At 46.9% G+C, this 17,649-nt stretch overlaps 1 protein-coding gene across 1 annotated transcript; it reads right to left on the bottom strand.

The window, feature by feature from the left end:
* Positions 1-625: 625 nt before the first annotated feature.
* On the bottom strand, positions 626-16,847 carry LOC146036836 (coiled-coil domain-containing protein 22-like). Its single transcript, XM_083160702.1, has 5 exons — positions 16,676-16,847; positions 3,706-3,812; positions 1,975-2,053; positions 1,714-1,883; positions 626-646 (listed from the first exon to the last, which is right to left on the bottom strand). Exons 1-5 carry the CDS (start codon positions 16,830-16,832, stop codon positions 626-628), a joined length of 534 nt encoding a protein of 177 aa, XP_083016828.1. The 5' UTR covers positions 16,833-16,847.
* Positions 16,848-17,649: the final 802 nt, after the last annotated feature.

Here is a 17,649-nt window from a genome sequence, read left to right as displayed (position 1 = left end):
AGAAAACTATTTTGCAGATGTGGATTCAGCCACTGCCCCCGTCTATGAAACGGTTTTTGGAGAAACTGTATAATATATTTTTGATGGACTGGGTAGAGGCTTCCTCACAAAAAGAGAAAAATCAGGATAAATTTCTTGAGAGCTGGGGAGATTTTATACAAACTCTTTCTCCCCAAGTCCAAGAAAAAATGAAGATCTGTTTCTCCCTTGTGGAATGGAAGCAAAGTAGGAGGGATTAGTGGAAAGATATCTCGCCATGCCCTGTCTTTAGGGATATAATTATGCTTAGTTTCAATTTGTAATTTTGTTTTTGTTTAGATATCAAGGCCCCTAACAGAATATTCTAAGGAGTCAGACTGATGAGTGTGTATTGATAATTATTGTTGAGATGGTTCTCTGATGGCTTTCTCATGATGAATTTAAAGGTGAATATGTCTGCCTATTTCTAAATAAATTGTCTTTTTATATAACGTGTTTATGCAACATAAAATATTATAAAAAAAAAAATGCTGGGAGTGGCCGGCAAAACGCAGGCATGTTTCTGACTGCTAAGGGCGGGCACCTGACTATCTTCTGTATTCCCATGTGTATAACTATTACCCCCTCATCCTATGTATGATGAAGGCTATCCTTCAAACATTGGGCACTTCAAGAAAAAGGAATGTAGATGTGTTTAACATTATTAACCTTCAGTGGCTTGAAAAAAAAAAAAACACCCCATAGGAGGGTGTATTTTCAAATTCCACGGGTGCCAGGGGGGAAATACAGGGAGTAGTTGCCCGGGTGGGTGGGCTTATGTGTGTCATGCATTAGGCTGATACACCAGAACAACTGTTACATGTGTATCTACAGTTTGTATAAATTTCATTTTAAAGTTCTACTATTTTTCTTTTATGGAACCCAAAAAGAGGCATCTGATTGTAATAGCTCCATCATGGTGCCAACACTGGGCGGTTGCTAGGCAGAAGTGTGCATAGCAACAAAGGCTGAGAGAGCTCTCGGCCAATCAGAGGCCTCACATTCAAGTGACCACCGATTGGCCACCCGGTTTTTAAAAATGTTTTATTTTTTTTTTAAATTGTGCCGCCTGCGCCACTACACCAACGCCCACCAGCCCTCCTGCCGCCCGCCTCGCTGACTATCGCTGCCGTAGATCACTTTGCAAGCGATCGCATGTGGTTAAAAACCACTTGCGATAACACATGCAATGCAATATTATTTACAGCACATATCTATCAATGTTACACCGACAGGCGGGGCCCCGCCAGGGGGGAAAGCGGCCAGGTCTGGACCGGCCCACTGGAAAATGCCCCGGTTTCCCACAGGGCCAATCCGCCCCTGGCCCCGCATCACGCCGGGTGACACATGCGATTCCCTGCGATCCATGAGATTTGTCGCAGTGATTTATTGAAATTGCATGAATCGCATTCCATATCTCACATGTGTATGGGCAACATTAGTTGCGATGCAACAAAACCGTCTAATGAGACTGCATTAATAATGTGACTCGTACATCTGTGTATCGCTGTCTGCGGTGGGGATAAGGAGCACATTCATTTACAAAGTCAATATACTACACGACTCACCTGCCCCAGGCATCTCGTGCATTGAGGCTAGGTGTAATAGGACAGTATAGTGTATCTCCTGCCACCATTAATAGCGAAGGATATTATCGGCTGAACAGTTCCATGGTGGCAGTCATCAGGAACTCACCTCGGGGGACAGCCGAGAAGCCAGACCCTGACTTTTCCACTCTGCTTCCCACTCTTGCACAGCACTGAGGACTGACGCGTTTCGCTCCAGTAAAGATGCGGCCAGGACGTGGGTGTGAGGTAGCTGTGCGCTAACAAAAGGCAGGTATCGCTCCCAGTACTCTCTCCTTTCTGTAGATAGTGGAACAACAAGTCAGGGAAGGCTTACGCCACGGCCAAACCATGCCGAGCCCAGACCCAGTAATATATACATATATCTCACCCACAGGGACAGACTTCACAGAAGAATCTCCAACTAGGGACAGGGGCTGCGCATGGAACCGATGCAACCAGCAAACACTCTGAAAGGAAACACATCTTATGCAGCATTCTACAGAGTATAACCCACGTACACACCTAACATTGACCCAGGACACTAAACACAGGGTTGGAGCCAGGGTTTAGGTTACTCACATAGTTCACACTGACGGATGGACCTGGGAAATAGGTGTGACCTGGGTCAAGCCTTTCACATCAAATGCTACCAGGCCAGACCCATGTATTACCGTGGTAGCGACCAGGCTCGAGGCCCCAGCAATTTGGACTCTGGGGGACTTCCAGCAATATCCCGGGCTTTTCGCTCAGCGTGAGATAGGTATTGCAGGATCTTGGGCCTAATTCAGCACAAGTTGTAGTGCGAGAAATCGTAAAATCACAACTCCTTCCACTAGCATTCAGGGGAGCCGCCTAGAACAGGGCAATGCCACCCTGCATGCTGGTTCCCCCCACCCCACCACACCCCCACTGCAAAGTGCTTGCATCTCAAGGGTAGTCCCCTGTCAACGCAGCCTAGCTGCGAAGGCAGTCAGCGGGCCGCCATTTTCCCATGTGACACTGTCAAGACGGTTCCATTCCCAACATCGCGTTGAAGCCCCCACAAACCAATTGTTATGCCTACCGAATGACCTATTTCATGCGTCAACCCATTGCTTGAAGACCTAGTGACCGCATCCCATATAAGTTAGCGCTAGTGCGACAGGAAAGCAGCTATGTGAGGACAAATACAGCTCGGAACCGACCAATTCAGAGGTTTATAATAAACAGGTGCTCAGAACAGCTAATGACATCAGCTTAAAGCGTCAAAGCTCTAGTGATCAGTCTGCGGTCTCCTAGGTAACATGATTTGCATGCAGACGTGGACTTTTCAAAATAGCGTGATCTGAAAATTCGCAGCAGTGGCACAATTCTCAGACAATGAGATTACAGGATAGGAAGTCTTCTGAGCAGAAGGGAAATGAATAGAGGAGTGATGTGAATCCTGTATAACATACTTGCCGACTTTGGCATACTCCTTTCCGGGAGAAGCCCGGAGAGGAGTGAAAGGGGGCAGGTAGAGGCTTCGTTTTGGGGGCGGGGCACGGGTGGTGTCATCAAGCCCCGTCCCCATGACAGACTGAAGCCTCAATTTGCGGGACCGTGGGTGGGGGGAGGGGCTAAAAAATGCCACGAATTGCGTCATTTAGCCCCGCCCCCTCCCCGCGGACCCGCGAAAGTCATAGTTTTTAGAACGCGGAGAGAGGGGGAGCCGGGGCTGTAGGGACATGCGGGAGACTTGCCCCCCTTCCCGGGGGACCGGGAGGGGGACCCGATTTGCGGGACCCTCCCGGAATAGGCAAGTATGCTGTATAAGCAGCTGTGATATTTATCATGGTCATCAGAGATCTTCTCTGCCCCAAACCTTCTGCTCATGTATTATAAGGAGTAACGCACCCTCCTACTGGTGATCTAGAACGCTATCAGAAGTCACCTAGGTTCTCCCTGAGCTATAGGTTGGCCGTCACGGAATGCCTGACTTCTAATATCCTTATATGTCACAGTATATCTTATCCCTTAAGACAGAACTTCAGATAAGTGCTTTATTTTGACTGTAATCAATGAATAATAGTGTAACACAACAGTCCCCAATGTGTTTCGCATAGCACTACTGTGTACTACAGTTACCAGGAACACACACTTGAGATCTTTGAGCAGCCAGCGTTCTACATGACGGCAGCAGCCACGGAAGGGACAGTTGCTGCTTTATTTTGGTTGCAATCTCTCTCTGTAGGACCGCTGATTTACCTGCAGGCAAAATGAACAGAACTCTGTGTCAATGTCCTTCTTACTTCTCCGTTTTACTGGAGTTTACGTTAATTAAGTTACACCATTTGCTTTACCAGTGATCACACTGAACAATGGGGCCGATTCTGGTTCACACGCAGTGAACCGAGTTTGGGCTCTGCCCTGATGGTTGGAGTTTGCGCATGCGCATTTCTGCACATGTGCAAACCCCGACTGTGAAAAGGATTTACAGTGTCACCGGCCCATTCGCAGCAGGGAGGGAGGGAAAGGGGTGGACGGGGACAGTGGCGGAGATGGGACATGGGAATGCCCAGTATTTCATGGGCATCCCCATGAAAATGTTGGGCGTTCCAATGGGTACATAGGTAAGCCGATGCTTGCCAGGGGCGAGCAGCTGACCTCACATGACATCAGCCGAACAACCCCGTCTCCGCTGACTTATATTTGCGAAGGCAGGGGGCATCATTCTCTGGTCGCCCACCATCTAATGATTTCTCTGCTGTGGGCACATGCAAGAGGAAGTGTCTTCGTAACATATCCCCTTGCATGGATTTAGTGCCAGATTAAGGTCTAAATGGGCCTGGAGCTGAAAATTATCAATGGCCTATTATGAGCAATAATAGGGGTAGTGGCCAGCACATTATAATGTGGTGGGCGTGACCAGTGTTCTGGTTGGGTGGTCTGCTCATGGGTGTGTCTCTATTTGTGTAAATACTTTCAACTAATTATATACAGATGGAGCGGGCCTCGGTCTTGCAGGGGATGGCGGAAGATTCGCCATCTGCCATCGCCTCCATCTGTTCTGCGAAAGGGGACGCGCGTGTAACCTTCCGACGGCACCTCCCAGCTTTCCCACCTAACCCTGTCCGTCTCCCTGGAGCGGAGACGGACAGGGATCCCGCTGCCCGGAAACTGAGACACGCGTGCATGTGAGACGCACGCGTGTCTCAGTCAGATAGTCATATGGAGCGGATCGCCAGCGGAGACAATCTGGCGATTCGCCAGCAAGAGGGAGGCTAGCTCCATCTGTATGCCTGGAAAAGGCAGGGGGCTGGCATAGGAAAAATGGCACAGAAAAGAGGGAAAATAGAAGCTGTACATATACTTACAGGGTGCCCTTCAAAGGTGCACCCGCAGAACGCCAATGTCCTAAGATGCTTGCGGGTTGACGCAGCACTCCAGTCATAAAAAAATACTGAAAGACAAAACTTGGTAGACAATATTTCAGCACCTTTTATGTGGTCACCTAAGTTTACCACACCATATACCCCTTATACAAAACATGCAACACAGTAGTAACCCCCTTATACTGTACTTGCCTCTTACACATTATGCCACATGGAATGAGACAAAATTCACACTATGGCACATGGATTAAGGCAAAATTCACATTTTGCTACATGGATTGAGCCAAAATACACACTATACCAAATGGATTGAGCAAAAATCCACAATATGCTTCATAAAAATTTACACCATAATGCCCATTACATGTTAAGCCACACACCGTAATGTCCATTACGTATTATGCCAAACACCATAATGACTATTAAAAATTATTCTACATAAGTGCTGCTTACCTACATGCTCATGTAAGGTAGGACTAGGTGTGTGGACCCAGTTGCCATGATTTCACAGTTCTGCTGGCCTCCTGCAGGCTAAGGCTTCACCAATAACAGCCACGTTTGTAGGGCTGAATTAGGTCCAGCCCCAGATGGTGCCGCTTGGTCTTGAGTGGGACAAGGTGGCCCGCAGGAAGTGGGACACATGGCAAGGTGGGGTGAGATGGCGTACACACCCAGCCTACCAATGCGTGGGTGGTATATACACAACAAACCCCTTGACTACTTCGCGCAGGGAAGGAATGACCCCTAGAGGGCAAACCAGACCCCCAGTGCGAGCTGCTGCAACAATGCAGAGATGGTACAGTACAATTTCAATAAAAGAAAAGCTGCAGGCAGAACCCCTGACTTATCTGGGATGATGCTATCACAGCAGAAGGAACTCAGGGGACTGCAGCACAGGAATAGGCAGGAAGGAGCACTGATTGGGACCAGGAACACAGACCCTGTAGCACAAGCAAGGCTGGGCACAGGACGCTGGATACAAGGGCTGGGATCGGGCACGCTCTGGAGCAGGAACCAAGACAAACAGAACTGCACTGGGAACTATAACCGGCAGCGTCTGCATGCTGAGAACCTAACTATATAGCCTTGCATGCAGCCACAATCAAGAAGCAGGATATGCATGAAACCCAGGGAGCTGGATCAGCAAAACCCTGATCCAGGGGAAAACATACAAACTGCAAACAGAATATATTAACTGCACATTTACACTGATCCACTAGAGGTAGATCGTAAAAGCTCATTGCCAGGGGTTCCATGCTCATTGCCATGTGGGTTTACATGCTCATTGCCATGTGGGTTTACATGCTCATTGCCAAGGGGGAATACATGTTCATTGCCCCTTGGCAATGAACATTTAATCCCATGTAGCAGCCGCCGGGCAGAAGTGACAGCCATTGACAGCAGCCTAGTCCCTGCATTTTCTGGTGTGAGGGGGAAAGAAAACCACCCCTCCCTCCCCCTTTTAATCAATTGGCTATATCTTCGGATCCAACTGATCCATTTACATGAGACCAGTATCATATTGAAGAACTTTTGAGTGGCTTCGAATGATTTTGGTCCTGTGAAACCATTTGGCTCCAGAGAAATCTGCCCTCAAACAACATGAACAGCCAGAAATTACATTTCAGAAATGAAAAACTGGTTTACCCACAATATCTCTGGAACCAATTAACCGATATGGACCGGCCTGGTATCAGATTGAAGGCCCAGCGATTTGGGTTCAACTGAGATGAACATCGAGCCAGAGGGGGAACTGGCAGCCGTTGGATCCGGGTGAGGGTCGAAATTAGCGGGTCCCATGTTATCTTAGGGGGAAACGTTCCAGCTTTGCCATGCAGTATCTTCGGTTCCTGGGGGGCTAGTGATTGGGGCCGGTCTCATTGGATAGCCCTGGCCCTCAACTAAAAAATGGACCTATTTGGAAAGTGGGCCTGGAGCTACAGCTCCATCAGGCCCATTTTTAATCCAGTCCTGGTAATAGGCATCACGGTGTGTGGGGTAACGGGCATTGCAGTGTGTCAAAATGTGGAAATGGCATCATGGTGTGTGGCAAGACGTGTAATGGGCATTACAGTGTGTGGCAAAATGTGTAATTGGCATCGCGGTGTGTGAAAAAACATGTAATGGGCATCGCAGTTTGTTGCATAATTTGTAATAGGCATTTACTGTGAGTGGCATAACGTGTAAGTGGCATTACGATGTGCAAAATCAAGAATAGAATTGGAGCAAAGGTTAAAAAAATATAAGGCGTGTCAAGGGACAGGACTGGAGGCAGGTCAATGGGTGGGATGTGGGTGGATCAAGGGACGGGCCACTGTCCAGTAATCTCTCAACCAAAAGGTGGTAACCTTATATGTTGACCATTTTTAGGTGTCAACCTAGGCATTGTTGACCATAACCCTTGAAATTATGTAAAGTGTTCCCACTTAAAAAAGTCTTCTTTAGTAAATATTCTTTTATAATTAATATTTTTTTTTTTTTATAAATGGAAGAGTCGCTGTAACAGCTGTTTGGTATTACTATAGAGGTGTCAAGGTTATTTTTTGCTAAGCAAAGTAATATTCGTAATGCATACCTCCCAACTTTTTGGATGAGGAAAATGGGGCAGCTGCGTGTGCCCAAAATTAGGAGTGTGGCTTCTCGACAAGGGGGCATGGCCTGCAAATTACATCATCCCCGCATGGCCATGTCTGTTTTTCGCCGCTGTGGAGGCCTGACCAGCGGCGCTGTAAGCTGCTGGCCAGCCCCCAGCCTCTCTGCTGCGAGAATAGATTCACCAGATGAGAGAGGGCCTCTCAACTGCCCGCTCCCCCCCCCCACCGCTGGACAATGTCGGCGCCGGGTGGGATGCAGGAACATCCCCAAAAACCAGTAGGGAGGTATGGTTAATGTATAAAGCCTTCAAAGATGCTTATAGCTTCCAATGAGCTTCTATCATTTTATAGAATGTACTGTACTTGATAAATGATATCTAAACTCTAATGGGTAGGTATAGGCAACTTTTCCATCTGTTCGCTTAAGGCACAGGTTCTCAAAGTAGGTCCTCGGGACCCAACACAGTGCATGTTTTGCAGGTCTCCTCACAGAATAAGTGAAATAATTAGTTCCACCTGTGGATCTTTTAAAATGTGTCAGTCAGTAATGAGTGCACCTGGCTTAAGAATATAGTGTTGATTATTGATAGCTCCAACGTTGATGCGATAAGTCAGGCATTGATGGAGAACCATGGGTGAATTTTGTTTTGCAGATGAGCAGTCAGCTGATGCTATTACACCAACTAAACTAATGATAATCAATGGCAACCGTAATCTCCTTTCACAACTGTGACTATTTACAGTGTTGTAGAGAGCTGGCTGTGGCCTCAATCATTTTTGGGGGGACGTGCCGGTTATCATAGGAGGTTTGGCCAAGCCAAGGCTTGCCTACATTCCCGGAATTGCCGGGAGGCTCCCAAAAATCATGCCCCCCTCCTGGCCCCCTGGGAAGGTGGGCAATTCTCCCGCATTGGCCAGGCAGCCCCCGCACCCCCTTCCATGCTGCACAAAATTACTGGTTTTCGTGGGTCCGCAGCGGGGCTAAAATGCAGTGAATTGCGTTGTTTGACTGCTATGTGGGCGGGACTTGATGACGCCTGCCCTGCCCCGCCCCCTGGCTTCTCCCGGAGAGGAGAAAACAAAAGTCGGCAAGTATGGCAAAGCCCCTTTAGGGAAAAAATTCGCAAAAAAAAAAAAAAATAGCTCACCACAATAAAAAAAAGTCAGCATTGGGGGAGGAGCGATCAGTGTTATAGATTCCACCCTTTCACAAGTGGGCAGCAGACCCAGACTCCTCTAATACCACTTTTACACTAGAATCCCGGGTCAAACTCTGTATTTTGACCACAGGAATTTTCCAGGTCAGACCCTGCTTCAGACACCATTTACACTGCACTTCAACCACGTTATTCCCAGGTCAGTGCTCTTTTATACTTAAAACGGGTCAGCCCTGCTTTTCAAAATATTAGTTATCCATCTGTTCTTCAGTGAACCACTCGCTAACACTAACTAGTCCCTATACATGCACAGAGAGACTCCTAGGTCTCAGAAACTAGAGGATATATAGTAATTGCATGGTAATAAGAAAAACATATATATAGAGAGAGAGAGATTGTCAAAGATACACCTTCTTACAGATACATAGGGCCTGATTCAGGTGGGGGTCTGTGAATGCGCATGCATGGATCTGCGCATGTACAGACTCCCTGTGCAAATGCCTTTGGTAAGTATCACACTCTCCAAGGCGTTCGCATGGGCAGAGGAGGGCGGGGGCATAGGCGAATCTAGGGGGTGGTCCAGGGGTGCACAGGACCACCCATTAGTCCATGTTGTAGCTGAGGGATAGGGCTTTCCAACGAGCCCAGCCCCGTGTCCCTAGCCCCCTGGGAACCGGAGATACTGCCAGGCAAAGCTGGAACGTTTTCCCTACAGGATAACATGGGACCCGCTAATTCCGACCCCCACCCAGTTCAACGGCTGCCAGATCCCCCTTCGGCATCACTAAAGCTGGAGGTTGATCTCAGTTGAACCCAAATCGCTGGGCCTTCAATCTGATACCAGGCTGGATCCATATGGGTTAATTGGTTCCAGGGATATTGAGGTTAAACCGTTTTTTTTTCATTTCTTAAATGTAATTTCATGACTGTTTATGTTCAGCCTGGGAATGTCCTGCATGATCGTGGGACCATATTGCCAGGTAAATCCCTGCATTTCCTGTTGTGAAAGGGGTATTATTTCAAACAGCCGTGACCTGCAGTGCTCTGAATACAGCTGGGTAGCCCCCTGCTCTCGGCCCAGCTGTCAATGACTGTCACCCCTGCAGCTTCCGCTCCAATTCTTCTCCCCGCTTTCACCTCAGCCCGCCCCCCCCTTTAATCATGTGGTGCCGGCGCCCGGTGTGCTCCCCCGACGTCACGCACAACAACAGGACACCAGGAGGGGAGTGGGAGCGTGCTCTGCTCCCCATAGAAGCCGCTGCACCGCTCTCCATCTCTCCCTGCAGCAGCAGTGAAGGCTCATATAAAAATTTACAGTAATTGGCACTTTTGGGGGCATCGCTTAAGGGACGCTACAAGTGGCTGTATGTGGGGGCATTACTAATAATGTGTGGCTTAATGTGTAAGGGGCATTAAGGTGTACAGCATCATGTGTAAGCGGCATTATGTGTGCAGCATCATGTGTAAGGGACATTATGTGTGCCCATCATGTGTAATGGGTACTATGGTGTGTGGCATCATGTGTAATGGGTACTATGGTGTGCGGCATCATGTGTAATGGGTACTATGGTGCCATCAAGCAAGAACCCCCTAGCAATGAGCATGTAGGTAAGCAGCACTTATGTGGCAAATATGTAATGGGCATTACGGTTTGCTATAGAGTATGTAATGGGCATCATGATGTGTGGCACAATGTGTAATGGGCATTATGGTGTGTGGCCTTATGTGTAATTGGCATTATGGTGTGTGGCTTTATGTGTAATGGGTATTACGGAGTTTGCTAAAATGTGTAATGGGCAATACTGTGTATGGTCTAAAGTGTAATACCACACCCCTTTTTGTGATGTCTCGCCTCCTTCCCATAAGGCCACGCCCCCTTTTGCTGCGCGACTACGCCGCGCAAAGGTCCCCCTGCTGTTATGTCTAGATCTGGGACCACCCATTACCATAATTCTAGATTCGCCTATGGGCGGGGGAGGCAGCAGGCGAACACCCAGCGGCCCCATGAACTGACATTCCCATGGGATGCAGGTGATGTCACATGACGTCAGCGTCTGCCCCCAATTCAGTGATCAGCAGCCATCTGACAGGTAAGTATTGACTTACTTTTCTGACTGAAAGCTGCAGAAAGTTGACGCTTGGTCTTTCCGATATATCTTTTTCCACATTTACAGTATATAGATCAGGTGTGTAGTGAGACGTCATGCAGCTTTTAATAACCCATGATTTTTTATGTCCCAAAATCTGTGCTATAATCTTCATCTACATATTGGCACGTTTTGCACTTGTTGCATTGGAAAACACCTTCGCTGTTTGTAACCAATTTATTTTAACAGTTGACTTAAGGTCAGGGCCGGTGCAAGGCACCGGAGCGCCCCAGGCGAGTCGGGGTGGGGGCGCCCCGGTGCGGGGGGGGGGTACCTTTCCTGCTGCGGCGCTGTGTATTTAAATCTGGCGGCGGAGGCAGCGGGGGTCCCTGCAGTCCATTAGAAATCACGAGCGCTATCCGCCGGGCTATGCGGAAGCGCTTCTAGTGTGAAAACACTGGCAGCACGCTGATTGGCTGAGATCAGCGTGCGCCGTGCTGCCAGAGTTTTCACACTAGAAGCGCTTCCGCATAGCCCGGCGGATAGCGCTCGTGATTTCTAATGGACTGCAGGGACCCCCGCTGCCTCCGCCGCCAGATTTAAATACACAGCGCCGCAGGACAGGTACCCGGGCGGCACAAAATGCCGCCCTCCAGTGGCCGGCGCCCTAGGCAAATGCCTAGATTTGCCTAGTGGTGGCGCCGGCCCTGCTTAAGGTGATGACAGATTTCAGAATGGCAGCTCACCTAAACACTTATTGAGGCTTGGGAGGAAGAAAAGTTTGTAGCAGGGGGTGGACAGTTAGTACATCCCAATGTTTAGTTAACATTTCTCTTATATAAGAAAGTAGTAATGTAAGAGACATTTTAACTAAACATTGGGATGTACGTGGACCCCCTGCTACAATGTGGCTCTGTCCAGTGTATTGCTGGCAGCAGAGGATGATGTGGGGTATACTGTACATGTGATGTGCTGCATGGCCATAACCAACTGCCACCACCAACTGCCACCACCATTGCAATCCTCAGTGCACAGCAATATCACTGGCATTTCCTGGGCAGCAGCTGATGTGGACACAGGAGAAAAGGCGTCTCAGGTGAGATCAATTTGCAGGCTATTAATCGCTGCCAGTGATTCCCCGAGCGAGTTATCAGTGAGTGGAGCTCAGCGCACAATTACATCTGTGCTTTTTCTTTCTCTTTTTCCCCCCTTTTTTTTTTTAACTTGATCACCTTCTGCCTCCGGTTACAATGAGCCGTCGAGAGTTATCCCAGCTGATTGGAAATGAAGGTCAGTAAATGTTTAGTAAATTAAATCTTAGACCAATGTCTCTTCTCTAGCAGTTGGCCTTTGTAGTGGGAGGGATTATAGCAGTGGTGGCTGGCCAGTGTCCCTGTGTTACTGGCTGGCACCTCCCATGCTGTCAGTTACAGATCAGGAACCGCTAAGCATTGGGGCCTGCATCCATACACTCATACTGTTACAGCTCTGTTTTTCAGTTGTATAGTAATATAATATATAAATCATGTTACTGCTGCAAATCTTATTGTACACCAGCAATATCTGATCTTTACATGTCACATATGGCTATTTGTTATATCTGCAATATATGAAATATCATTTTAGATGGACCCAGCCAGAACACCAGAGAGCCATGGCTGAGGTCAGGACGCCGCAGACCATCCCGTGGGAGTCAGTCAGCAAGAAGATCTGGACAAACATCAGGAAGAGGAAGAACTGGACGAAGAGGAAGAGACCATCAGGCAGTTGCAGAGAGAGTAGATCACCTCCTGCTGGACAGCATCATGCGGCTCGTCCTGTCCCATCTCCCCACCTACAGCAGGCGCACCATTGCAGACGGAGAGGAACCAGAGTACTGCTCCATCTGTATCTCTGACATTGGGGTAGGTACAGAAATGGCTGTATCGCACTGTCATCACACCTTCCATGTTCCCTGTCTGACAGAATGGCTGCAGGTTAACAACATCTGCCCTGTGTGCCGCACGAGACTCTTGAACCCGGCTCATTTCTCCCACCTTTACTGACGGCTCCCCAGCAAAGCAGGACAACCAAACATAAGATCATGGTCTAAAGCGGTAAGTTTCTGTTTTAAAGTTCAAAAGTTTTTACACTTTTACAGTGTTTTTTTCAATTTACAGTTTTTGTATTTTTCTAATTATTAATAAGACTTGTCACTGATCCCTCCAGTTCCAACAATTGTTGTTACACGTTTACAGTGTTTTTCTCTATTTAAATTTTCTGTTTTGAAACTGGAGGGAATTGACGTGAACAAGCTGGGGATTAGGGCTACTGGCGACACCCCAAAAAAAAAAACGACATTGAGCAGCCACCTCATGGGTGTGTTGGAAGAGCTGCTAAGCTGCTAATTATTTTTGAAATGGACAATTAAATCCAACTCATTGATAACTTAATACTTGAACATTTAACATTTAAACCATCGCCGGTACTTCGGCTAGTAATTAGTAAACCTGACCCTTTTCATTGCCAATAAGTCTCCAAGTCATTACTTAAAATTTGTTTATTATTTATTTATTACCAGATTCTTATATAGCGCATACATATTCCGCAGCGCTTTACAGAGAATATTTGAATATTCACATAAGTCCCTGCCTCAGTGGAGCTTACATTCTATATTATATATCTTACATCTATATTAACTACCACATGTAAATGCACACACGGATATTGTAGGGTTAATTTTTAGCCTAAAAGAAAAAAGGGGGTATAATTGAGCACTTGGGTGGGCTCAAGAATGGAACAGGCGCCTAGTGGGGTGTTGTGACGAGCTGCTCCCATATAGGCGGCGCTTGTACTTTTAAAACCAGGTCCGGATTCTAAGGGTTGCACTGGTTTTTTCCTACTACAATTTATCTCCTTATCTCATCCCTGGGTTTAACTTTGGAACTTTCTCAGCAATATACCAACATATGGGACACCACCACCTGCATACTGTGGATTACAAATACCGCATACATCGTGAGGACACTCCCTTGACTCAAGGATTGCATTCACCCTCCAGCGATATTTCAAGATCCTGCATGGTTTATGGACTCCCTTAATTCGATCATGGCAAAATCACCCAGTGGGAAAATGAGTTATTAATCTATATTAGAGATACACAAAAACAAGCAGGACTCCAGTACTACTAAGTTACATTGGGCCAGATGTATTAAGCCTTAACAAGAGATAAATGCACGGGTGATAGAGAGAGATAAACATCCAGCCAATCAGCTCCTTACTGACTGTTTTCAAACACAGCCTGTACCATGGCAGTTAGCAGCTGATTGGATGGACGTTTATCTCTCCTTTTCACCCTTGGATTTATCTCATGTTAAAGCTTAATACATCTGCCCCATAGTTACATAGTAGGTGAGGCTGAATAAAGACTTGCATCCATCTAGTTCAACCTATGTTTATAATAGTTTATCCCTTGTTGTCAGAGCCAAAATAAGGTCTAAATGGGCCTGGAGCTGAAAATGATCAAGGACCTATTATGCGCAATAATAGGGGTTGCGGCCAGCACCTAATAATGTGGGGGCGTGACCAGTGTTCTGATTGGGTGGTCTGCTCATGGGTGTGTCTCTATTTGTGTAAATACTTTCAACTAATTATATTTACCTGGAAAATGCAGGGGGCTGGCATAAGAAAAATGCCGGGAGATATATTGGCGGGTGCACTCCAAAGGTGCACCCACAGGACGCCGATGTCCTAAGATACTTGCGGGGTGAGGCGGCACTCCAGTCATAACAAAATACTGAAAACCGAAACTTGGTAGACAGTATGTCAGCACCTTTTATGTGGTAACCTAAGTTTACCACACCATGGTATCCCTTATACAAATCATGCAACACAATAGTAACCCCTTATACTGTACTTGCTTCTTACACATTATGCCACATGGAATGAGACAAAATTCACACAGATTTAGCAAACATTCACACTATGGCACACAGATTGAGTCAAAATTCACGTTATGCCACACAGATTAAGGAAAAATTCACATTTTGCCTCATTGATTGAGCCAAAATACACATTATACCAGGCATGTCAAAACAGTGGCCCTCCAGCTGTTGTGAAACTACACGTCCCAGCATGCCTTGACATAGTTTTAGCATTCCCTAATTGCAAAACTGTGGCAATGTATGATGGGACTTGTAGTTTCACAGCTGGAGGGCCATAGTTTGGACATGCCTGCACTATAACAAACAGATTGAGCAATAATGCACAATATGCAATATAGGGGCATTGGCGCACATTAAAAATTTACACCATAATGCCCATTACATGTTAAGCCTCACACCATAATCTCCATTATGTATTATGCCAAACACCATAATGCCTATTAAAAATGATACTACATAAGTGTTGCTTACCTACATGTTCATTGCCAGGGGTTCCATGCTCATTGCCAGGGGTTCCATGCTCGTTGCCATGTGGGATTACAGGCTCATTGCCAAGAGGTAACTGGGGGACAGTCGCCGCCGGGCAGAAATGACAGCCATTAACAGCCGGGCAGAGAGCAGGGGGCTGCCCGGCTGTATTCAGAGCACTGCATGTCCCGTCTATTTTAAATAATACCTCTTTCATACCAGAAAATGCAGGGAATATGGTCCCAGGATCATGCAGGGACATTCTCGGACTGGCCCCTTTTACACTAGCCTAGTCCCTGCATTTTCTGGTGTGAGGGGGAGAGAAAACCACCCCTGCCCCCCTTTAAACAACCAGCTATATCTTCAAAAACCAACTGACCCATTTACATGTAGCCTTCGAATTATTTTGGTCCCGTGAAACTGGGCCGTTTGGTTCCAGAGAAATCTGTCCTCAAACAACATGAACAGCCATGAAATTACATTTCAGAAAAAAAAAAAAAAAATTGTTTTACCTGCAATATCTCTAGAACCAATGAACCCATATGGGCCAGGTATCAGATTGAAGGCCCAGCGATTTGGGTTCGACTGAGATCAACCTCGAGTTTCTGTGAGGGGGAACTGGCAGCCGTTGGAACTGGGTGGAGGTCGGAATGAGCGGGTCCCATGTTATCCTATAGGGAAAACGTTCCAGGTTTGCCTGGCGGTATCTCCGGTTCCCGGGGGGCTAGCGACACAGGGCTGATCTCGTTGGAAAGCCCTGACCCTCAGCTACAAAATGGGCCTATTTGGAGAGTGGGCCTGGAGCTATAGCTCCATCAGGCCCATTGTTAATCCGGCTCTGCATGGATTCACATGACCCCCAATATGCGTCTAGACATCAAAAACAACATTTGACTGCATGTTCAGATAACATGGGGGATTGTTACCCACCAGCAAAAACGCGCATCATTATCGTGGGTACACACTTAACTATAGGAACGATAATATCGTTAAAGATATTGTTATCATGCATATCGTTAGACATTCTCCAGGAATGATTGATAAACAGGCCGGATGTTCAATTATTGTCAGACAATGGGGTCTATGTATTATTAATCACATACTCATTAAGGCAATATCCCCGAGGGAATGCCAGCAGTCAGAATTTGATACTGGTATCCCAACTAGTAGTTAAAAGACCAGCACCAGATGCAGACACCAGATCATATAACATTTGGGCCTTATGGGGGGGGGGGGGGGATACTGTTCAGTAACGTCACCGGGACCCGCTGAACATGCAGGTCCTTTGGTTATATTGCCAAATTGACCTGCCAGCTCAGAAGACATCAATCATTGTTAACGACCAGCTGGAGCGCGCATTGTTAACGATAATGAGTGTCCACACTAGATGATATTGTGAACAATATCACTCAGAAGCAACTTTTTTGAATGGGGGGTGTATGGGGGGATTAAGCCCCACAAGAATCTTGTTGGATGCGGCAAAGCGTTCAGTGGCTCCTATCAGTACCTGCTGGCTGGTGGGCGTCATCCTGGGAGTGTCTGGGAAGTTTCTCAGCCAGGAAAATCAGCAGTGCCCGGATGTCTGGTTCGCTGCTATACAGGAATGTCTGGTAACCAACTTCTCCAGTGTAGCCCATGTTAAAGTCGAATTGCATACACGCCATTTTAGGATAGTATGGCCGCCATTTTGGTTCGCAGAGTTGCGCAAATAAAGTATAATACCCGAGTCTGTGTAACGAAGTGGACCATAAGCGCAGCCATACTAATACACATAAATTCCTAATATCATACTTACACCAAATAAAATATAGTTAATTAAAGGTTTAGTGCACTACACATAGTCTAACCAACAATACACAATTATGTCTGTATAATGTTTAGTATCATTATGTTCCATTTCTCATGCGCAGCACTCCGGTCGTAGCGAAAACTTCGCAAATCATAAGGTCCGATAATATATAAGACAAAGTAATCTAGTTATAACCGGTTCTTGTTGCTGATTTACGACCCCGACGACGATGCCAACAAACAAAGGACACCGAAGTACACTCCCCCTGCACCAATCCAAACCAAGTGTAGTACTTTGCTCCAATCCCTGAGGACTTGACATTTGAACCCTATGGAAACGGCCTTTGACCACCCTCTTTAGACCCTATAAAGATAGCTATCCCTGAGCCGGCTCAGTCACTTCGGCACTGCATCTATCCCTTCATCACTGACCGGGCTAAAGTTCTATTTGAACATAGCGAGCTCCGACCGGACTGCGCTGCGCATATTTGATGAGACGGTAAACGGTTGCATTCCTTGTGCTTATTTATATTGTTTATTGGCTGATTGTATTCTGTACCTGTTTTCTTTCCCCTAGTAGTGTCTCACTTGTACATAGTATTGTTAAGCGAACTGTATCACGTGTTATACTGTGTTTCTTCTTTCTGTACCCCCCTGTTGTCCGCTAGGGACTAATACATTATTTGGAGATTC

The sequence above is a fragment of the Crinia signifera genome, chromosome 9 (assembly GCF_055691185.1).
Source record: "Crinia signifera chromosome 9, ASM5569118v1, whole genome shotgun sequence".
NCBI classification, from domain to species: Eukaryota; Metazoa; Chordata; class Amphibia; order Anura; family Myobatrachidae; genus Crinia; species Crinia signifera.
The sequence above is the reverse complement of the archived record's forward strand: the minus strand, read 5'-3'. Positions and strand labels throughout refer to the sequence as shown.